Consider the following 24620-nt stretch of genomic DNA (forward strand, 5'->3'; position numbering starts at 1 on the left):
CTGTGAATACCAGTGTTCAAAGGGGCTTGCAGAGTGTTGCAGCAGCTTGTCCTCTGGCAGATTAGTAAGATTGCTGAGGTCTGTCCCTGGGGGAGTGGCAGTGACTTTGTGGAGCATTAACCTGCTGTCCTCTCTCAGAATGACAGCAATCATCCTCCCACCACTGCCATTTCGCCAGTGTCCTTTCTGTTCTTTGTCAACCAGACAGCTGCCTTTATCAAGATATTGCAATCCAAAGCCAGGCTTTCTAGTTCCAGAGGTTCTTGAGATCGTCCTCCAAGGCAGTCTCATCCATTGAAAGTCAGCAGCCTTCCATCAGCCATGCTGCAAGGACTGGGGAAGCACTTGATAGGAGCACTAAGACAGGCAAAGACACACTTGCCCCGAGGGAATGCACAATAGTGATTAGTTGACATATGCAATATGGCATGGTTTGATTTATAAATTTGGTTTGGAATATTTGTTTTGTGGTGGTTTTTATTTTCACACTGGCTAAACAAATGCTCCAAGAGTCAATAACAGGAAAGGGAAGGTGCGGGACTGTTGGTGATTGGGAAATTATGTTGTGTTTACTTGTATCACTGTTAGATAAGCCAATCATGAACAGGTTGGCCAGCAAGGAGCTGTGTTAGTTGCCTCCTCCCTTCCTCTTCGATCTTCTCCTCCTCCTTAGCTGGTTGCCATATACCTGGTGGCTGTGCTCTCATGATGGCAAGTTTGTGCAGAATGCAACACACCACCACAAACCTTGACACACACCCTATCAAGCATTGCAACCAACCTCCTTAGTGGTCCAGGCATCAGAATCATTGTTTAACCACCTTGCTGTGTCACATTTCATGTGACAATATGGCCTTTGTTGTATGCATCTTGCCCTCGCATATGGGTTCCACACTAGAGTCATGAGCCATGTCGTCAAAGCCCTTGTTGCCCAGTAGCCACCCTCTGGCTTGTCGTGGTGGAATCAGGATGAAGTCCTACAGCAAATGCTATACCAGTCCCTGTGGATTTTAGCAACTTTGAAGAGCTCTAGAAACCACTGAACACTTATGCAATCAAAGCAACAGCCAGTAGATATTAATCTGCAACTAACCAGAAAGTAGTTGCTGATCCCTTTAAATAGCACTGGAGAGGGTTGATTCCTGCTGCTGAATGCACGTTCAGCCTTCTGATGTTAAGAGGGGATGTTAGCTGGATCAGTGAGCATCAAACTGGCAGCGTGGCGTCAAATCAGCACTACACGCTGATTGATGTCACAATCTGCCTACTCTGCATACTTCTGGCAGATCCTCCCTACATAGCATGAACACCTATCCAAAATAGCCACTGACTTGGCACATACTGCAGTTGCCATTTTGGAGACTAAATGGCATTCGTTGTGCCATATATTGAGTGCTAAGGAACCAACTTTCATGGTCCTAGTATTGTTTAATTTATAATTTTTAAACAGTTCTTTAATATAATACTGATTCATGTTTCATTTTAACCTATACATCCTTTGATTTTGAGCTTTAAAACTATGGCAGTCCCAAACTTGTACATGCTTTACCTTTAGGAGTAGATAATTTTTGTATTATGTAACTACTGTGATTTTCTTTATAAATTAACATTCTTAACCAATAGAGAACCTTTGAGACCATGCTTAAATCTATATTTTTTAAAAAATTGTGTATAACACTTTGACCAGAGAATGTTCTCCTTAAGACTATAGGAAACAATGTAGATGAACTGTAGTCTAGCAATGAGACAACATGAGAAAGCTATATAGTTCATGTGCCTATTAAGTTTGTCATTCAGAAATAGTATATCCTTAGTCATGAAAAAAATCTGAATCAGATTGAGTGGGAGTATCATTTTTATACATGAAGACGTTTGTAGTGGTGTCAATTCTGTAACTTGTTTTTTAATTGATGACAGCTGCATCCTCATCCGAAAGAAGGTGATTGGAGCAGGTCAAATTCCTCCCAATTTCTCAGAGTGGATGTAAAGTAAAGCATTAGGCCCTTAAATTACATATGGTGGCCAGGGAGGAAGCCTGAAAATGCAGTCCACTATTTTGGCTAAATTTGATGCATAAGATTTAGGAGAAAGAAGACTCAGCCATCACACACCACACACAAACCCTGCACCAGCACTGCCTTACAATCAAGAATGTAGCCAACGGTACAAAACCATAAATAGAAAACTATAATGTGTAATTTCATAATCTTGTAAAGCATTGTTGTCTATGTTTTTAGCACTATGAACAATCTCCGTTTTTCAACTACACAATGGATATCCTCAACATGGTCTTCACTGCTGTGTTCACTGTTGAAATGGTTTTGAAACTCATAGCTTTCAAACCAATGGTAAGCATTTTTTATATCCTAATATAATCATATGAAAATAACAGATAACGGAGATCTACATCAGTAGATACAGTGTAAATTGTGTTTTTTTCACATGATTCCATTTTCTTGGGAGGAAACATGGGAAGATTTTCAGCTGAATTTTGAGCTAGTGTGAGTATGCTGGTAAGATGATGACATGGCAAGTGTGCAGAGGTATCATTTTAATAGTAAAAGGGCAGATATGAAATCTACAAGGCACAAAGCCCACTTGAAAATAACCCAATTTACAGTATCTTTGATAGTAGATTCATCAGGGTGCTGTTTTCAACAACTATGTCTCCAGCCAGTCTGAAAAATTTTGTATTTATTTTAATATTTTAATTAAAGACTGAGATACTTAAACCACTGCCTGTGTTTATTTAACCTGTTAATGCATTTCTCTTGTGACAACAGCTACAAATACATATATGACAAAATTTCCCATTGGATTAATGTAAATACAAAAATATGGAGGAGTAATATGTTGCCTTTTCACACCTCATTTTTATTCATTGGTTTTACCCATAATGTGCATAGACTCCTGATCCAGATTTGAATATTTGGGCATGCAATATATGATACCTATAGGAAAAAAGTAAAATACAAAACAATTTGGATTTATGTCAGATATCTGATTTTTCCCTGCTATTTGTACTGTGTCTTAGAATGCAGATCCACACTGTGGATATTAACTGTTCGAGACAGTTATCAGGATTTATCGTTAGGATTTCCGGTTTGAGATTTAAACCAATATAACCCAATAACGCTATCCATCGGAACAAAAAAAATTTGAAGTCAATGTTTAATACAAAAAACTGATAAAGATACTAGTGAAGATTTTAGCTAAGTAAATGCCTAATTTTGTTGTGCTTTTCATATTAAATTTGTTTTAAGATTTCTTTCTCTAAAGTAGGATCATAGGAACATAGGACTTAGGAACAGGCCATTGTTATGATATGGCAGGTAGTGTTTGCCAGGCTGACCAAATCCATAAGGGAAACTTGGCCACGCTATCACAATGATTTTGCAAATTGTATTTATTACAAGAAGGCTTGTGCACTGAAGTCAGAAGTAATGAGTGTACTACTGCCTTTAGAGATTTTAAAGATTAAATTAAAACGTTTATTAACAAAAGAAGAAAAAACTTAAACACACACACAAGGTTACAGTTACACAGTTATAACAGTTCCCAAAATTTCTATTAACTAGACTCCCAACTACACACCCCCTTTAAGGCAATGGTCCAAATAGATTCCCAATTTATAAAGGCATCCAGCCATATTACCACGAGCACCCACTGAACAATGAACTTCCAAAGCCTTTTAACACAACTTTGGTTACTGGAACAACAAACTTCTGCAGGGTGGCTAGAGGCTTTTTCCCAAGTCTGTTTCACACAATTACCTTTCAAGACCTCAAATCTCGCACAGTCTTCCATCCTCCTTTAAATATTTTTTATCCCTTTTGATTTGTAAATCCCATTGTTTCAACTTGCCTTCAGAAGTGACTTTTCCCAGAATATAAAAATCTTTCATGTTATCATTATGGCCAGCACTTTTGGGAAAAATCAATGCAATAACCTTGCCTTATTTATCTTGCCAGATATAAACGTTTGTCCCTGTGAAAATGAAGCACTTCTCCACTTATCTAGAAATGCAAATTCCATTCACCCCCTCTCTGCATAGACTTCACCCTAGCTTTACTCATCTCCATTTCAAACACCTGTTTTACACCTTACTCCTTTGATCATTTAAACCTTGCAGTCTATCCGTCTCTAATTTAATTAAATTAGCCACACACACAGAACCATACACACACACTCACACACATACATACACTCTCACTCATAAGCCTACTTTAACATATCCCAATAATATTAGGAAAATCTGATGGTTTTTTGACATCATTCTGCCATTTGAGCTTGCTCAGCCATTCAATAGGATCATGGCTGATCTGGTTGTGGTTAACTCAACATTGCTTTCTGTCTCCCATAACCCTTGACTCCCTTGTCTATCAAAAAACTGCCTAACTCTACCTTGAATAAATTCAATGAGCCAGCCTCCACTGCTTTCTGGAGAAGAGAATTCCACACATTAATGACCCTTTGAGAGAAAACATTGCTTCTCTTCCACGTCTTCAATGGTAAACCTCTTATTCTTAAACTGTGTCCCCTGGTTCTAGTCTCCCCCACAAGTGGAAACATCCTCCCAGTATCTACCCTATCAAATTCCCTCAGGAATTTATATGTTTTAAAAAGATCACCTCTCATTCTTCTAAACTTCAGTGGCTATAGGCCCAATCTGTTCAACCTTTCTTCATAAGATAAGCCCTGCATCCCAGAAATGAGTCGAGTTAACCTGCTGTGCATTGTTTCCTGTACAGTTATGTATTTTTTCTAAATAAGGAAACCAAAACTAGGCACAGTATTCCAGATGTGGTCTCACCAAGGCCCCACACAGGCATAGTAAAACTTCTCTACTTTTATATTCCATTCCCTTTGCAATGCCAACATTCCATTTGTCTTCCTAATCACTTTCTGTACCTGCATACTAACTTTTTGTGATCCATGTACCAGGACACCCAGATCCCTCCATACCATTGAATTCTACAATGTACCTCCATTTAAATTGTATACTGTTTTTCTATCCTTCCTGCCAAAGTGGACAAGTTCACATTATTCCACACTATACTCCGTTTGCCAAATTTTTGCCCACTCAGTTAACCTGTCTATATCCCTTTGCAAGCTCTCTACCTCCTCTTGACAACTTACTTTTCTACCTAGCTTGGTATCATTGGTAATATTTAGCTGCCATACATTCAATCTCTTGATCCAAATCATTGATATAGATTGTAAATGGTGGAGGCCCTAGCACTAGTCCCAGTGGTGCTCCACTTGTTATGGCTTGCCAACCCGAAAACAACCCATTTATTCCTACTCATTGCTTCCTATTAGCTAATCAATCTTTTATCCATGCTAATATGTTAGCCCCTACACCATGTACTCTTATCTTGTCTAGTAACCTTTGATGTGGCACCTTATCAAATGCCATCTGGGATTCCAAGTACACCATGTTTACAGGTTCCCCTTTACCCACCTTGCTTGTAACTTCCACAAGAATATCTAATAAACTAGCTAAACATGGTTCTCCTTTCACAAACCCATGTTGACTCTGCCTGATCAAATAATGATTTTCTAAGTATCCTGCTTCAATAAAATCATGGCTGACCTGGTTGTGCTCAACTCTATTTTGCCGTCTGCACCCCCATAACTTGTGACTCCCTTATCAATCAAAAATCTGTCTTACTCTGCCTTGAATAAATTCAATGGCCCAGTCTCCACTGCTCTCTGGAGAAGAGAATTCATTTTGTTCCTTTCTTTCAATTTGATACTATCCTTAACTTCCTTATTCTGCCATGGATGATTCATCCTTCTCAAAGACTCTGTCTCACCAGGATAAATCTTTGCTGAGAGTTATTAAATATCTCCTTAAAAGGCAGCCACTGCATCTCTACTGTCCTACCTTTTAACCTCGTTTCCCAATTCACTTTAGCTAGATCTGATTTCATAACCTTATTCCTTTATCCAGGTTTAAAAACCAGTATTAGGCTCATATTTCCCTTCAAACTGAGCGGTGCACTGTTATCTTGGAGAATACTGTATTAATGACAATGGTGCCAATATTACAGGAAATCATGGCATACATAACTGAAGCCATTACTTGTGTCATATCAACATTTCCTTGGATCCGTTGTGTTTCACCCCTATTTTGCTCAACAATACAGTGTGAATTCTGTTGTCATTCAACCAACCTATAAAATCAATGCCAATGTCCAAATTTTCTGCATCACCAACAATTTGATTGCCACTTAGATTGAACAAGAACAGCGCTAATGACTTGTTAATGGTGTGATTTTTATTGAAGGAAGAAAAGTGAATACTTTCCTTGGAGATCTTCAACAAGTTGGAACTGCCTTAGTAAATGTTGAACTAACTTAATGACAGTTATGTTTAATAGGTTAAACACAAATTACACATATTTGTACAGATGTCATAAAAGATGTTGGCCAACCTGAAACAGAAATTGATCCTTTGTCAAAATCTAGATCTTTGACAATAACTGGGAACACAGGATTTGAAATGAGTTCGTAGTTCTCCAGGTATCTCCTGGCTGCTTCCTGGTCACCTCTTTCTGATTAGACTCTTCGGGGTGAGTTTTCCTGGCCAACGGGTGGATGGTTTATGTGTGTGGGGGGGAGTTAGATCCCCTGAATTTTATGTAGGTTTGGGGTCCCACATTATTCTACTCTCTCCCAGGTTTCCCCATGGCAAGATCCAAGGTCAGCGAGGAGTCCCCTTGCATGTATTGGGAACCTAATTAAGGCATTTAAAAAGACAATTAATAGCTTCTTCAACCCTGAATTCTGACTTTCCCAGCCAGGGCACCTGTTATCTGTCAGCAATTTGTCAATGTCACCGAGGTGAGTGCACAGTGGAAAGAGATTCTTCAGTGGAAATGACAATCTGTGGAAGCCTTTGATCAGTGAAACTGAAGAGCTCCAGCAATGGGCAACTAAGAGGCTGGTGCTCCAAGCACTTCTTAGAAGGCACTCCACCTGTCTAGCACTTCAGTCACCTTTGGCTACATTTTCCTGCTGCCAGCCTTCAGCGTGGCATCAGAGCAGCTTATGCAACTGCACCCTCTGATAAAGGGCAAGAGCAGAAGCAATACCACTGCCAACAGCACAGCAGCAGCAGTAGCAACACTGACAGCAGCACCATCTGCCTTCTCACTCACATGCCCCTCCAAAAGGCAAAGGCGATGGAGATTGAGATCCAGCTGGAAGGAAGCGGGACCCTCAACATAAGGTCAAAAGACAGAAGATCAGTCCTGCTAACATGTCCTTACACTGGTATCTCAGGAGATTGAGGCCTCCTTCTCACCACCAGCTACCCCCACTTTCCAGTCTCTGCTTCCCATCAAGGAGAGAAAGCAGATGGTTGGGAGTGCTTGTAATGCCTTGAGTGCAAAGGACGAAAGGGCAATATTTGTTGAGGGTGACTGTGAGGCACAGGTGAAAGAGGGCAATAGGTTGAGAGTGAATGTAAGTGTTGGCTGTTCAGATGGGGAAGTGAGCTCCCTGCAGAAAAGGGAATGAGTGGAACTGTAAAGTGTGTTGTCCTAAGGAGTGCTGTGCAGGAGAATCCTGGAAAAGTCAGAGTGTGGGGCTTGGCATCTCAAAGTATTATGTCACCCAGCTGGCATACCATACTGAGGTCCTAGATCCTCTACATGTATTGTCTCTAGGTGGGAGGAATGACATTTTAAAAAATATTCATTCATAGGTTGTGTGTGTCACTAGCTAGGCCTGCATTTTATTGTCCATCCCTAATTTCCCTTGAGAAGGTGGTGGTAAGCTGCCTTCTTGAACTGCTGCAGTCCCTGTGGTGTAGGTACACCCACAGTGCTGTGAGGGAAGGAGTTCCAGGATTTTAACCCAATGACAGTGAAGGTGATGTATTTCAAAGTCAGGATGGTGTGTGGCTTTGAGGGGAACTTCCAGATGGTGGTGTCCCCATGTATCTGCTGCCCTGTCCTTCTAGATGGTACCAGTCATGGGTTAGAAGGTGCTGCCTAAGGAACCTTGGTGAGTTTCTGCGGTGCTTCTTGTAGATGGTACACACTGCTGTTAGTGTGTGTCAGTGGTGGAGGGAGTGAATGTTTGTGGAAGGGGTGCCAATCAAGCGAGCTGCTTTGTCCTGTATGGTGTCAAGCTTCTTGAGTGTTGTTGGAGCTCATCCAGGCAAATAGGGGGTATTCCATCACACTCCTGACTTGTGCTTTGTAGATGATGGACAGGCTTTGTGGAGTCAGGAGGTGAGTTACTCACTGCAGGATTCCTAGCCTCTGACCTGGTCTTGTAGCCACAGTATTTATATGGCTGGTCCAGTTCAGTTTCCGGTCAATGGTAACCCCCAGGATGTTGGTAATGGGGGCTTGGGCGATGGCAATGCCATTGAGTGTCAAGGGGCGATGGTTAAATTCTCTCCTGTTGGAGATGGTCATTGAACGGCACTTGTGTGGCGTGAATGTTACATGCAACTTGTCGCCCAAGCCTGGATATTGTCCAGGTCTTGCTGCATTTGGACATGGACTGCTTTGGTATCTGAGGAGCCGCTAATGGTGCTGAACATTGTAATATCATCAGTGAACATCCCCACTTCTGATGTTGTAATGGAAGGAAGGTCATTGATGAATAGCTGAAGCTGGTTGGGCTGAGGACACTACCCTGAGGAACTCCTGCAGTGATGTCCTGGAACTGAAATGATTAACCTCCCATAACCACAACCACCTTCCTTTGTGCTAGGCATAACTCCAACCAGTGGAGAGTTGCCCCCCTGATTCCCATTGACTCCAGTTTTGCTAGGGCTCCTTGATGCCACACTGGGTCAAATGTTGCCTTGATGTCAAGGGCAGTTACTCTCACCTCACCTCTGGAGTTCAGCTCTTTTGTCCTATGCTTGAACCAAGGCTGTAAAGAGGTCAGGAACTGAGTGGCCCTAGTGAAACCCAAACTGAGCATCAGTGAACAGATTATTGCTAAGCAAGTGCCGCTTGATAGCACTACTGATGGCCCCTTCCATTATTTTGCCGATGATGGAGAGTAGACGGATGGGGCGGTAAATTGGCCAAGTTGGATTTGTCCTGCTTTTTGTATACAGGACCTACCTGGGCAATTTTCCACATAGCCGTGTATGTGCCAGTGTAGTAACTGTACTGGAACAGTTTGGCTAGGGGCACGGCAAGTTCTGGAGCACAAGTCTTCGGTACTATTGTTGCTGACTTCCTCGGTCACTTCCCCTTACACCTGCTTAGTCGGAGAGATTGTCCACTTTTCCCTGTCTCTAGGAGAGCTCACCTCACTGCAGCCCTTTTGGTTCCACAGCAGGACTCACAGGTAAGAGTGAGACACTGGGGGGACAACCTTCCCAGGTCTCATCTCCATTGCTGTGGTTACTGCAGCTTCAAAAATCAAAAAAGGTGCTGGTGCACCTTTGTAACACATGCTGTGGTTCCTTTAATGAGGAATCTTTCCTTTGACAGAATGGGTGTATCATGCCAACCAGCATCCCTGATTGGTCAAAGAATCCAGAGGCGGGATAATAATGTGTGGCTCTGGGAAAAACCCTCGACCATGCCCGCCTTTTAGTAAATCGGGTTCCTGACCCACACATGGTCCCTCCATTCTGGCATAGTCTAAGTACAGAAGCTTCAGCCTTTGGTGTTCATGGTGGTTCCCCTATTATCTACATCACTTTAATTATTTAAGCTTTAACATTTAACTTTGGATTAACACCCAGTTAATTTATTTAAAACAACATAGTATCCTAGTTGGAGATTTGCACATATTCACAACTATTTAGTTATTTATGTTAAGGAATGAATTCATTGGCCTTAGGCTGCATGCTTCTGAATTATCATTTTCCTTGTTGTGGAGCATTCTGTTGAGCCCTTCACCAAATTTATGGGTAATTTCTCCACTCAGGTCTCACAACAGCCTAACATTATGGCTTTTGTGGAGTCAATGGTAATCAAAGGGAAAGCTCTCCACTGGTTGGAGTCATACCTATTATAAAGTAAGATTGTTGTGATTGTTGAGGGTCAATCATCTCAGTTCCAGGACAGCACTTCAGGAGTTCCTCAGGGTGGTGTCCTATACCCAACCATCTTCAGCTGCTTCATCAATGACCTTCCTTCCATCATAAGTTCAGAAGAAGGGATGTTCACTGATGATTGCACAATGTTCAACACCATTCGTGACTCCAAAGCAGTCCATGTCCAATGTAGCAAGACCTGGACAATATCTAGGCTTGGGCTGAAAAGTGACAAGTAACATTCACACCATACAAGTGCCAGGCAATGACCATTTCTAACGAGAGTGAATCTAACTATTGCCCTTGATATTCAATGGCATTACCATCACTGAATCCCCCACTATCAACATCCCGGGGGTTACCATTGACCAGAAACTGAACGGGACTAGCTATATAAATGCTGTAGCTACAGGAGCAGGTGAGAGGCTAGGAACCCTGTGGCGAGTAACTCACCTCCTGACTCCCCAAAGCCTATCCACCATCCACAAGGCACAGAAAACTCTCCACTTGCCTGGGTGAGAGCAGCCCCTAGAAACACTCAAGAAGCTTGACACCATCCAGGACAAAGCAGCCCACTTGCTTGGCACCCCATCCACAAGCATTCACTCCGTTTACCACCAATGCACAGTGGCAGCATTGTGTACCATCTACAAGATGCACTGCATCAACTCACCAAGGCCCCTTGTTCAACACCTTCCAAACCCACAACTGTTACCATCTAGGTGGACAAGGGCAGCAGACACATGGGCCAGATTTTCTGGCCCCATCATGGCGGGACCCACCGCAGGAGACTTGGCAGCCCAGCCAAAGGTCCATTGACTTTCGGTGGGACCAGACAATCCTGGCGGTGGGCAGGGCTAGAAAATCCCACTCATAGGAACACCACCATCTGGAAGTTTCCCTCCAAGCTACTCACCATCCGGACTTGGAAATATATTGCTGTTCCTTCACTGTCACTGGGTCAAAATCCTAGAGCTCTCCGTAACAGCACTGTGGGTGTACCTAGACCAAATGGACTGCAGCGATTCACGAAGACAGATCACCACCATCTTCTCAAGGGCAATCAGAGATGGACAATAAATCCTGGCCTAGACAGGAATGCCACATCCCATTAATGAATTTTTAAAAAAGTGCTATTCCAGGAAATTCCAGACAAACGTTTTATTTACCTCAGCAGTTATACATGATGAGTACTCATTCTATTAGTTAAATTACAAGAAAACTCAGCTTGGCACATTGTTGATTTATGCCCAAGTTTACTCTGATTTAATCATTTATAATGGATGCGAAACTTAAAAACATTAGTACTTCAAGAATTTAATGCAAAAAAAATGGCTAAACTATATAACATGAATCAAACTGGAAATCCTAGCAAGTATTCACTTTTAAATAAAAGATTTTATCCGTAATATGGCAAATTACCTTGGGATAGAACCCGATCTGCTGATCCCTTACATAAAATTCATTCCTTTTTTGAGCAACATATAAAATCAGATGTTTGTTCTGTTTATGCTCAGGCAATGTCTAGTGCTGTCACCAAGTAATATACAGAATATTCAAATGGGATTATGATAAACCGTGCCTCACACAAGTTCAAAAATGAAATTATGTGTAAAGATGAACATAGGGGTCAATAAGCATAAATTGTGCAATTTCACACCTTGCCCTTAGAGATAGATATTATATTCATTGTTGGAGTTTCTCTTTTTCTGTAATTGTAGTATTCATGTACAAAATATGCAAATCATGTATTGAAGTGGTGAAAATAAGAATTTGCACATTATTTCTACAAGCAAAAGCCATTATTTTGTGCAAGGTATTTTAGAAGCTTAAGTTTGCTGGCGTGACTTGGACCCTATTTTATTTACTGCCAACATTTGTTTTAAAAAATGCTGTTTTTCAATTATTCAATTTTATGAATTAACTAAACATCTATTTTTAAGGAACAACTTAAATTATTTTAGTTAATAATTAGAAGTATATTTAAAGCTTTGCACTTCACGAAAGCATGTGATATAAGTGTGCAATATTTAGTTGTATTAAACATTTTCCTGTAACACTGTTACCATCATGATTGTATGCCAGACCTTTCAATTATAGTTTAACATACCTATTCCTTTCACTTAGCTCGGAATGAGTCCTTCAGGTTTGGTGTCTAAGATAGATAGTGCTTTAGTCTAGTTACTTCTGAAATTTTCTACCTTCTCGTCATGAGAGTTGGTGCTGTTCACAGTGTGATCTGTATTGGCGACAGGGATGTGAGGTCTCAGAGGTAACTATGCTAACATCAAAAAACACTATTTGCTTACTATTCATAGCTCTTATCCCCTCCACCACCATGATTGAAGTCCTGCTCAATCTCAAACCTTGAATTCCAAGGCCCTGTTCCAATATTTAAAATGCCTGTGTTACTGGGCGTTGCTACAAGTTTTTATAGACATTATTCAATTTAAAAATCTTATTATTTTGATCCAGTCGTGAATATAAAAATGTACTATTTCTTTTCACTGGATCTAAATTCACCATTGACCTGTTAATTTTACTTGTAAAAAATGACAGCATATTGTTAATTTAAAAACCATTTCCACATAGGACAGATGCACATACATTCTTACTGATTTCACCTATTTCCATGCAGATTGAAATGGCTATATTTATCTAAATAAGCAATGTAATCATTTTCACAGATTTACACCATTAATTATTGAAAATAATTAGTTTGTGCCCTTTACTGAAGGCAATGACTTCTGCTCAGGCATGGTCCTCATTCAAATGGGCATGTTAAATGCGAGCCTAAGCCATGAGTATCATTAGACTCCGAAATAATAAGGGGCAGCAAAGCCATGTTCAATTTTATCTTCACCTAACATCCATACACAAGCACTTTTCAGAGAGGGATGACATGGTACAAATCCAGGTCAACTTTTTTCCCTTTGAAAGCTCAGAGGCATTAAGGTCAATTGTAGCAGCCTGATTGCTGTCACAACTGAGCACATTCCTTGAATTTAGCCTGCAGCTTTCTGGATCTACTTGGTTGAGTAGCTCACTATGCAGTGCATTCTTCCACTGAACCATCAGAAAAGTCACACCCATAATACCTCTCTGGACTACTTTTAGCCCATCAGCTCCTCACTTGCAACACTTGGAAGGTTTTTCACTCTAGGAGGTTTAATTTGCTCTTGGTGCATTAATTGTGCATTAAATGTGACTGAATTTTGTCCTTTTCTCCTTAACGCATTCATAGGAACCATAGATTCTTGGAGCTTGAATGAGTTATAGCTAACAAACAGCTGAGCAGCCGATCAGCAAATGGTGCGGCCTAACTTATTTATTCTTAGTAGACATGTCAGCATTATAGATAATGCTTAGGGTATCAAGATGTGTCAATTAGGGTTGCTGTTGAATGAAGGAAGACACAGAAAGTTCCATGATACTGACAAGAATAATTTTATCACTGTGGATTATGTGGGATTGTCTTTTCCCCATTTGGTGCAACCATGTCTGAGATCACCCTAGTTTCCATAACCCACTGCACATGCAGCCAAAAAATGGAAGAAGCTTTTTTGATTTACAGAAAATCTCCAAGGTAAGTAATGATGATTATTGACAATTAACTGACACTTATATGGGTATAATAGGGCTAATCGTTTTACAATAACAACAACTTGCATTTAAATAATATATAATATAAAAATTGAAAGTGCTGGAAATACTCAGCAGATCTGGCAGCATCTATGAAGGGAGAAACAGAGTTAATGTTTCGAGTCGAATATGGCTCGAATACAGACTTAAGGTAATTGGCAAAAAATCAATGGAGATATGAGGAAAAACTTTTTCACGCAGCTAGTGATTAAGATTGAGAATGCATTGCCTGAGAGTGTGTGGAGGTTGGTTCAGTTGAGGCATTCAAGAGGGAATTGAATCATTATCTGAAAAGAAAGAATGTGAGGGGAAAAGATGGGGGAATGGCACCATGTGAATTGCTTATTTGGAGAGCTGGTGCAGACACGAATGGCCTCCATTTGTACTGTAACAAATCTGTGATTCTTCTTCAGAAAAGCATTTATAAAGTATCCTTAATATAGCATATTTTGTCAAGACACTTCACTGCATAATAATCAGACAAAAATTAACGCTAAGCTGAAGCGATCTTAGGAGGAGTAACTAAAAGCTTTTTTTAATTCATTCACGGGATGTGTGCCTCAGTGGCAAGGCTAGGATTTATTTCCCATCCTAGGCTTGCTAGGCCACTTCAGAGGGAAGAGGAGACAGCCACGTTGGTGTGGAACTGGAATCACAGATCAGATTGGGTACAGACAGCAGGTTTCCTTCGCTAAAGGATATTAGTAAACCAGCTGGATTTGAAAGCTTCAAGGTGATTTTTTTTTACAGATACCAACTTTTTATTTGCTTTTTTAAAAAAATTGAATTCAGATTCTCAAACTGACATGGTGGAGATTTAAATTTTCATTCTCTCAATTGTTAGTTCAGACCTCTGGTTTACCAGTTCAGTAACATAATCCCATCACCACTGACCTACACTAACAACTGCACTACTGTACTCATACTGAGACATGATCAAAGAGATGGGCTTTACAGAGGATCTAAAATGAAGAGAAAGAAGTAGAGAGGGAGAGAAATTTAATGAATGAATCCCAGGGCTTGAGGCCAAGATAGCTGAAGGCTCTGTGGCCAAATGTAGGGAAAAGGGAGTGGTTGGGTTGGGGGCCGGGGTGGGGGGAGATTGTTGAGTCGAAGGCCAGAGTTGAAAAAACGTGGAATTCTCTGAGGTTTGTAGAGTTGGATGAGATTAGGAGATACTAGCCCATGGACAAACTTGAAGATAGGATGGAAATTTTAAATTTGAGATGTTGATGGACTCAGAGCCAGTACAGTTCAGCAAGCAGAGGGGTAATGGGTAAATCAAGCTTGGTGCAAGTTAGGATATGGGCAGCAGAGCTCAAGCTTATGATGGGTGGAAGATGGGAGTTCAGCCAGGAGAGTACTGGAATAGTCAAGTCTGCAAGTGATGATTGAGATTTTCAGCAGCACATGGGCTGAAATGGATGTGGTTATGGAGGTAGTAGTAGGTGGCCTTTGTGATGGACAGGATATGGGATCTGAAGCTGAGATCAGGTTGGTAAACAGCCTGGTTTGGTCTGAAACAGTGGCTGGGGTCGGGAGAATGAAATCAGCGGTGAGGGAAAGGAGTTTATGGCAGGGGTCAAAGTCAATGGCCTGCACTTTGCAACGGGAATAATGGAGGCAGTCAATGCTCATTGTTAGGATGAAGTAATTGGACAGCAACTTCCAGCATCTGCACATGTGCAGCTAAATGCAAAATTAGAAAGTTACTGTCAGAGATACTCCACTCCTTCACAGGGTGCCTTGTAACAATGCTCACTGATAGACTTGGCACTGAAATCAATGCAATGGCATGAAGTCAGGGTGCTTGCCCCTAGTTTCCCAGAATATGATGGGGCTGGTACATTCATGAGTAAGTGAATTTTTATGAGCATAAGTGATAATTACAATCAAACAACTTCTCTGGCCCTGAGAATTTAATTTTACAACTTTGGAATTCCATTCCTTCAGAAGTTAATTAGTTTTGGAGACTTCCAAAAAAAACCTTTCTACTTATCTGTCTGTCTCTTTTATTTCTCTCTCTCTTAAGTCTATCTGCCTTCCCCAATCATTATTTCACTTTCCTTACGTGATTTAACTATAGTTTATATGTCCTGATCTGTATTTCCTGGTTTAGACCATGCATATGCACAATTATCCCACACCCACTCATGAATGTATGCCAACTTCATGCTGCCTGCTCATTGTAGCCAGTACTAACTGCGCTGTTCATTGGCTGCATGCCTCAGCAGAGGGTCCAACATCATGAGAGGCTAGCACTAGATAAAACTAGCTTGTGCTACTTAAAACCAGGCTGCATCTCCTAAAGTGGAGTTGCATTGTGGCTGGAACAGATGCTGAAAGTCATCCCACAACAGGTTCTGACCTGAGAGAGACAGAATTGTGGGAGAGAGAAAGCTCTAGGGTTTTTGGACACTGCCCTGGAGACTTTGATGCAAAGAAGGAGAGATGTTTTCTGTCTGTAGGGGTCAGGGAGCCGTGCATACACACACTCACGAGGCATTGGAAGCAGATAGCTCGGAAGATTAATTCTATAAGTCAATTCCTGAGAACCTTGATGCAGTGCATAGAGTGGTAAAAGTCATTGAATGCATCTTCAAATTCCATATCCTATTAACTGAACCATGAGCCTCAGCCTCTGCTCAATTCAGCATAGCCCTATCACTACCAACAATCTCTATCAGGACTCATTCCTGACATTCTTATGCTACACCACACCCTCACACACTTAGCACTGTTGCAAGCATCATGACCACATATCACACACACTGCCAGCTATTCAACCATGAAAGTTATATCAGCCAAACAGATTGTATGACATTCACTAACAGACTTTCCTCTCTGTTGCATGACAAGGTGGCAAATTTCGCACGCACAGTCTCTCTCACTCGCACACACGCTCACAGAGTCATACTCTCCCACTCACCCAAATGTTCACACAGTCAGACTCGCTCACTCGGCCACTCCTCACACAGTCACACTCTCTCACCTGCCCAAACGCTCACACAGTTACACTCTCTCATTTGCCCACACAGTCACACTCTCTCACTCACCCTCTCTCACTCACCCACATGATTACATAGTCACACTCTCTCTCGCCCACACGCTCACTTAGTCACACTCTCTCTCGCCTACATGTTCACTCAGTCACACTCTCTCACTCCCCCACACGCTCATTCTCCCATTCCCCCCCACATACTCACTGCCTCACTCCCCCCATTCTCACACACAGACATGCTCTCTCACTCCAACCCCAAACCCCAGACACAGACGCTCACTCTCTCACTCCCACGTACTCACCACTGCACCGTCTCCTCCCTGGGGTCCCCAAATCTCCCGGGGTCCCCAAAATGTGACTTTGCAACCCCTCACCAGGCCCAACACGACTTCACCCTTCCCACCCCCTGGGCCTGATGTGACTTTGCCCTCCCGGGCCGCCAAAACCTCACCCTCCAGGGTCCTGATGTACCTGGCTCCCCTGGCTCAAGCCCCGATGTTCCTGACTCACCGAGCTCCAGCCCCACCATACCTTCACATTGAACGCCACTTTCACTGCTCCTCCACTCAGAGACTGTTGCTTTCCCTCAAATGTAGGAGAGAAGCAGTCTCTGAATGGAGGAGCAGCTCCATGCAGAATCTCCATTGAAACTCACCTGTTTGACCTTAATTTTGAAAACCGGCTCTGGGGGACTGCATAGAGGGAACTTTCCCATGGGCCTTACGTTAGGCACGCCTGCTCTACATTCTTTCACTATGTCTTCTATGTCCTTATCCAAGCCTGGCCACCAAAGATAGCTTCTTGCTAGATCCTTTGTGAAGCTTTGACGGGTAGGTGGTGGCATTGTGGTATTGCCACTGGACTAGTATTCCAGAGACCCAAGGTAATGCTCTGGCGATCCAGGTTCAAATCCCACCACAGAAGATGGTGAACTTTGCATTTGAATTCAATTTAAAAAGAAATCTGGAATTAAAAGTCTGATGATGGCCATAAAGCCATTGCCAATTGTCATAAGAACCCATCTGGTTTACTAATGTCCTTTAGGAAAGGAAATCTGCCATCCTTACCTGGTCTGGCCTCCATGTGACTCCAGACCCACAGCAATGTGATTGACTCTTAAATGACCTCTGAACAGGGGCAGTTAGGATGGGCAATAAATGCTGGCCTAGCCAATGACAACCACATCCCATGAATGAATTTTTAAAAATCCCCAAGTGTTGGTCATGTAAATCACATGGGGCGGAATTTTCTGTGTCTGTTAGCATCGGGCGTGTTCAGCAGACAATATGGTGAGAAGGCCAAAAATTGGTTTCATGATGTCATAAAACTAGTTTGCAATCGTCCGCTCTGCCTGCCAGTGGAGGGCCGCGTTGCCCGCAGTCGGAGTTCGGGAACCTCGTTGTAATACATCTGCATATCATTATAAGCCCAGCCCACCGGAATCATCCCCCCAAGCTGGATCATCTCAGCACGTCGGCGTGATGAAACGCTGATATGTTTCACAACAGCATATATAAGGCATTTGGTGGGCTGCACTTTAAGGGGAACTCGGAGGTGAGTACACAGTAATGTTGTGCAGTGCTTGCAAGGGTTGCCTGTTGGACTTCAAGGTTGAAGCGAGTTGTGGGGCAAGGGCTGACCTGCGGTTGAGGTGAGTTGGGGGGTGGTTTGGCAAGGGCTGACCTGCAGTTGATGGTAGTGCACAATCACATGCGGGTTTGGGGGGAGGGAGGCCTTAGGGAAACCTTGTATAAAGTGACCATTCCTCTGCAGTCACGTTAACATGCTTGGAGTCAGGCCTATAGCTTATTTAGCCACTCAAGCAACTCAGAGGCATTAAAGTGCCACCAAGTGCTCCAGAGCTTTTCACCCCTCGGGCGCAGACTGCAAACTAATGAGCATTTTAGTGGACTGCAAAAGAGTTGGACGACTGTGCAAATTGTACAATCTCCTTGTGAAAGCTGGCCATGGAGCAATCACTGGTGGAAGCACTCACAGCTCCTTGCAAAGTCATCATTTCGGTTTGGACCAGTCTCCCCCATGGTTCAAACTAACAGTGCAGCCTTGCAGTGCGGGATAGGAGAATGCCTGATCCTGAGCTGACAGCACAGCATGCAGTCCAGTGAACAAAGCTGCTGCCAGTTGATCAAGTGGAGGGAGGTGGAGGAGGGTGGGGTTTCAGGCAGCCATGCAGCGCACTAAACTCTGGCCATCCAAGTGGTGGCCAGCACTCTCTGGGATGTCTTAGAGGGCCTTCAGAGTTAACGAAGAGAGGTTGTTAGAACACCCAAACTCATCCATGCAGGAGAAGCACATCAGGAGCTTGGAATCTGGTGAACTAGCTGAATGCCTTATGGTGTACAGAGAGTGGAGAAGAAACCGACAGAGGTGCCTGGCTGCGCAGAGGGAGCAGCAGCATTCTGAAGAAGAAGGGGTGACTAGGGCTCCCGCACATGCCGCTGAAGTGCCACAGTGAGCTGTTGCTGGTTGGTGCCTAGCTACACCCAGGGTCTATAGACGCCGCCTTTCATTCCTGCAGATGACTGAGAACCAGTGTCGCTGAAGAATGCATGTGCCTAGGGAACTGGTCAGTCACATCTACCAGCTGCTGCAGGATTTGTTGCCACGGGGACATGGAGGGCATCCACTGCCAGTGGCTGTGAAAGTGAATGTGGCGCTTAATTTTTATGCCAGTGGCTCCGTTCAGGGCTTCACAGGTGCACTCTGTGGAATATCACAAGCCTCCACCCACAAATGCATCCATGAGGTCATGGATGCCATCTTCGCGAAAGCACACAACTTCATGCATTTCGCCCAAGACCAGGACAGCCAGGATGCAAGAGCGATTGGATTTGCCCGGATCACAGATTTCCCAAGATGCAGGTGCCATCAACTGCACTCATGTGGCGCTCAGATCAACATCGCAACAAGGGATCAACCAAGTCAATCACAAGGACTTGCACCCGCTGAATGTTCAGCTGGTGTGCGACCACCACAAACGCATCCTGCAGGTCTGCGCTCAGTTTCCAGAGAGTGTCCACATCTCTTACGTTCTCAGATCCCTGACATCTTCCAGAGTTCACAGCGGCTACAAGGATGGCTCCTTGGGAACAAAGATTACCTGCAGTAGCTGTGGCTGATGACAGGGGCAGGGAGACAATGGCGTAGTGATATTGTTGTTGGACTAGTACTACAGAAACCCAGAGCAATGCTCAGGGGACCTGGGTTCAAATCCTGCCACAGCAGAGGGTGGAATTTGAATTTAATAAAAACCTGGAATTAAAAGTCTAATGATGACCTACAAAACCATTGTCAATTGTTCCATCTCGCTCACTAATGTCCTTCAAGGAAGGAAATCTATCGTTCTTACCTGGTCTGGCCTACATGTGACCCCAGAGCAATGTGATTGACACTTAAATGCCCTCTGAAATGGCCTACCAAGCCACGCAGGTGTATCAAACTGCTATAAAGCCTCAAAAAATGAATGAAACTGGACAGACCACCCAGCAGCAACCTAGGTACTGGAAACAACAATGACAAACTCAGCCCAATCAACCCTGCAATCCTCCTTACTAACATCTGGGGACTAGTGCCAAAATTGGGACAGCTATCTCATAGACTAGTCAAGCAATAGCAGGACATATTTATCCTCACGGAATCATACCTTACAGATCATGACCCAGACACCACCATTATCATCCCTGGGTATGTCCTGTCCCACTGGCGGGACAGATCCAGCAGAGGTGGCGGCACAGTGGTATACAGTCTGGAGGGAATTGGCCTCAAGAGTCCTCGACGTACTCCGGATCCAATGAACGTGGCATCAGGTCAAGCATGGGCAAGGAAACCTCCTGCTGATTACAATGTGATGCCCTCCCTCAGCTGATGAATCAGCGCTCCTCCATGTTGAACACCACTTGGAGGAAGCACTGAGGGTGGCAAGGGCGCAGAGTGTGCTGGGGGACTACAGTGTCCATTACAGAGAGTGGCTTGGTAGCACCACCACTGACCAAGCTGTCTGGGTCCTAAATGACATAGCTGCGAGACTGGGTCTGCGATAGGTGATGACGGAACCAACACGAGGGAAAAACATACTTGACCTCAGCCTCACCAGCCTGCCTGCCGCAGGTGCATCTGCCCATGAGAGTATCGATAGGAGTGACCACTGCACAGCTGTTGTGGAGACGAAGTCCCAGCTTCACATTGAGAATACCCTCCATCGTCTTGTGTGGCACCATGCTAACTGAGTTAGATTTTGAACAGATCTAGCAACTCAAAACTGGGCATCCATGAGACGACTGTGGGCCATCTGCATGCAGCAGAATTATACCCGAACACAATCTGTAACCTCATGGCCCGGCATATCCCCTACTCTAGCATTATCATCACGCCAGTGGATCAATCCTGGTTCAATGAAGAGTGCAGGAGGGTATGCCAGGAGCACACAGGACTACTTGTGTGCCAAACAGCATAAGCAGCAAGTGATAGACAGAGCTAAGTGATCCTACAACAAACAGACCAGATCTAAGCTCTGCAGTCTGCCACATCCAGTCGTGAATGGACAATTAAACAACCACGGGAGGAGGAGACTGCACAAATATTTCCATCCTCGATGATGGAGGAGCCCAGCACATCAGTGCAAAAGATAAGGCTGAAGCATTTGCTACAATCTTCAGCCAGAAGTGCCGAGTGGATGATCCATCTCAGCCTCCTCCTCCGGAGGTCCCCGGCATCACAGATGCCAGTCTTCAGCCAATTCAATTCACTCCATGTGATATCAAGAAATAGCTGAAGGCACTGGATAGTGCAAAGGCTATAGGGCCTGACAATATTCCGGAAATAGTACTGAACTCTTGTGCTGCAGAACTTGCTGCGCCCCTAGCCAAGCTGTTCCAGTACATCTACAACACTGGCATCTACCCAGCTATGTGAAAAATTGCGCAGGTATGTCCTGTACACAAAAAGCAGGACAAATCCAACCCAGCCAATTACCAGCCCATCAGTCTACTCTTGATCATCAGTAATGGAAGGGGTCAACAACCGTGCTATCAAGTGGCACTTGCTTAGCAATAACTTGCTCACTGACACCCGGTTTGGGTTCTGCTGGGGCCACTCAGCTCCTGACCTCATTACAGCTTTGGTTCAAACGTGGACCAAAGAGCTGAACTCCTGAGGTGAGGGGAGAGTGACTGCCCTTGACATCAAGACTGCATTTGACCGAGTGTTGCATCAAGGAGCCCTAGCAAAACTGGAGTCATTGGGAATCGGGGGAAAGCTCTCCACTGGTTGGAATCTTACCTAGCACAAAGGAAGATGGTTATGGTTTTTGGAGGTCAGTCATCTCAGCTCCAGGACATCACTGCAGGAGTTCATCAGGGTAGTGTCCTAGGCCCAACCATCTTCAGCTGCTTCATCAATGACCTTCCTTCCATCATAAGGTCAGAAGTGGGGATGTTCGCTGATGATTGCACTATGTTCAGCACCATTCGCGACTTCTCAGATACTGAAGCAGTCCATGTCCAAATGCAACAAGACCTGGACAATATCCAGGCTTGGGCTGACAGATGGCAAGTAACATTCATGCCACACAAGTGCCAGGCAATAACCATCTCCAATAAGAGATAATCCAACCAACGCCCTTTGACTTTCAATGGCATTACCATCACTAATCCCCAGTATCAACATGCTGGGGGTTACCATTGACCAAAAACAGAACTGAACTAGCCATATATATCAAAAACAAAAACAGAATTACCTGGAAAAACTCAGCAGGTCTGGCAGCATCGGCGGAGAAGAAAAGAGTTGACGTTTCGAGTCCTCATGACCCTTCGACAGAACTTGAGTTCGAGTCCAAGAAAGAGTTGAAATATACGCTGGTTTAAGGTGTGTGTGTGGGGGGCGGAGAGATAGAGAGAGAGAGAGGTGGAGGGGGGGTGGTGTGGTTGTAGGGACAAACAAGCAGTGATAGAAGCAGATCATCAAAAGATGTCAACGACAATAGTACAATAGAACACATAGGTGTTAAAGTTAAAGTTGGTGATATTATCTAAACGAATGTGCTAATTAAGAATGGATGGTAGGGCACTCAAGGTATAGCTCTAGTGGGGTTTTTTTTTTTAAATAATGGAAATAGGTGGGAAAAGGAAAATCTTTATAATTTATTGGAAAAAAAAGGAAGGGGGAAACAGAAAGGGGGAGGGGATGGGGGAGGGAGCTCTATTATGGCTACAAGAGCAGGTCAGGGGCTAGGAATTGTGCAATGAAGACTCACCTGCTGACACCCCAAAGCCTGTCCACCATCTACAAGGTACAAGTCAGGAGTGTAATGGAATACTCCCCACATGCCTGGATGAGTGCAGCTCCCACAACACTCAAGAAGCTTGACACTGGCCAGGACAAAGCAGTCTGCTTGATTGGCACCACATCCAGAAACATCCACTCCCTCCACCACCAACACACAGTGGTAGCTGTGTGTACCATCTACAGGATGCACTGCAGGAATTTACCAAGGCTCCTTGGTACCAGCAGTCCACTTGATTGGCACCACATCCAGAAGCAACCACTCTCTCCACCACCAACACACAGTGGCAGCAGTGTATACCATCTACAAGATGCACTGCAGGAATTTACCAAGGCTCCAAACACATGACCACTACCATATAGAAGGATAAGGGCAGCAGTTAGCTGGGAAAATCACCATCTGGAAATTCCCCTCCAAGTCTCTCACCATCCTGACTTGGAAATATATCACCGTTCCTTCACTGTCGCTGGGTCAAAATCCTGGAACTCCCTTCCTTACAGCACTGTGGGTGTACCTACACCACATGGATTTCAGTGGTTCAAGAAGGCAGCTCACCCATGCCTTCTCAAGGGCATCTAGGGATGGGTAATAAACGCTAGCCCAACCAGCAAAGTCCACATGCCATGAATGAATTTGAAAAAACACCTAAAAAAAAACAGACTGCAGCAGAGCAAATGTATAACGAGGGTCATGCTGCAACTTGTAACTTACTGGAGCAAACTGTTGGCGTTCCGGTGCCTGGACTGGTCTGGTGGAGCCCTGCAACATAGTCCACAGAAGATGTCATGCATCGTTGTTGCCTACTGTGCTCTTCACAACCTGGCATTGCAACAGGGAGAGGATCTGGGTGAGGAGGAGCTGGAGGTTTCCTCTAATGAGGAGGATGTCGACGGAGATGAGGGTGAGAAGATCCTTGAAAGTGGATGGGGCCCTCGCACTCGGGAGGCCCTCATAGCCGCTAGATTTGTCGAGGATGATGATGATATGCAGTGAGAAGACACCATAGATCTTCACAATGCAGCTGTGAATGTTTGACTCCAGTCTGACTTATGGCAGCGCACATAGCCTCTGCAATAAGATTCCTGTGATGGAGATAGAGGGGAGGCCCTAATAGTCACTTGATTGCAGGAGTATGATGACATGCAGTGAGGACACTCCATAGATTTTCACATAGTCTCTGTGAATGTCTGACTCCATTCTGGCTGAGGGCAGCTCACTTGTGCTCTGTGATCGGGGTCATATCATAGAGACGCAGCCATGAAACTTTTAACTGCATCTGATCCTTTGTCCACCTACAGCACCTGACCCCTTCAAGAGCAAGGTGCCTGGTCACGGATGCTGAAGAGATGGGGGTCAGCCCCGCCCTAAAGGTGCTGAGTGCACAGAGAGAGAATGACAGAACTCTGTGATGCTGCCCACAACATTTTGGCAGCAATGACAAGCGACGAGATGCAGGCATCAGTAATGTGTCCAGGGAGTGTGAGACTGGACCATCACTTTGGTCTGAAGGCTGCACAAAGCACAGGGAAGGGGCCCTGGACTGAGACACCTGCCTTTATCTTGTGCAGGAACCAAGGTTTCACATCTGAGTGACACAAACGCTGCAGATCAGAACAAGGAGCCACAGGCAGAGAGGCATTCTTGGGAGTTTAT

The 24620-nt window shown here is 44.0% G+C and overlaps 1 protein-coding gene across 1 annotated transcript in view; it reads left to right on the forward strand.

Annotated features, from left to right (window-relative positions):
* The window catches only part of LOC121280566 (voltage-dependent L-type calcium channel subunit alpha-1D-like), a 676393-nt gene that overhangs the window by 402713 nt on the left and 249060 nt on the right, over window positions 1-24620 (forward strand). The window contains exon 29 of the mRNA XM_041192702.1: window positions 2238-2348. Within this exon, the coding sequence (XP_041048636.1) occupies window positions 2238-2348 (111 nt within the window). The remainder of the gene's footprint in view (window positions 1-2237; window positions 2349-24620) is intronic.

This window comes from Carcharodon carcharias, chromosome 7 (assembly GCF_017639515.1).
Source record: "Carcharodon carcharias isolate sCarCar2 chromosome 7, sCarCar2.pri, whole genome shotgun sequence".
NCBI lineage: Eukaryota > Metazoa > Chordata > Chondrichthyes > Lamniformes > Lamnidae > Carcharodon > Carcharodon carcharias.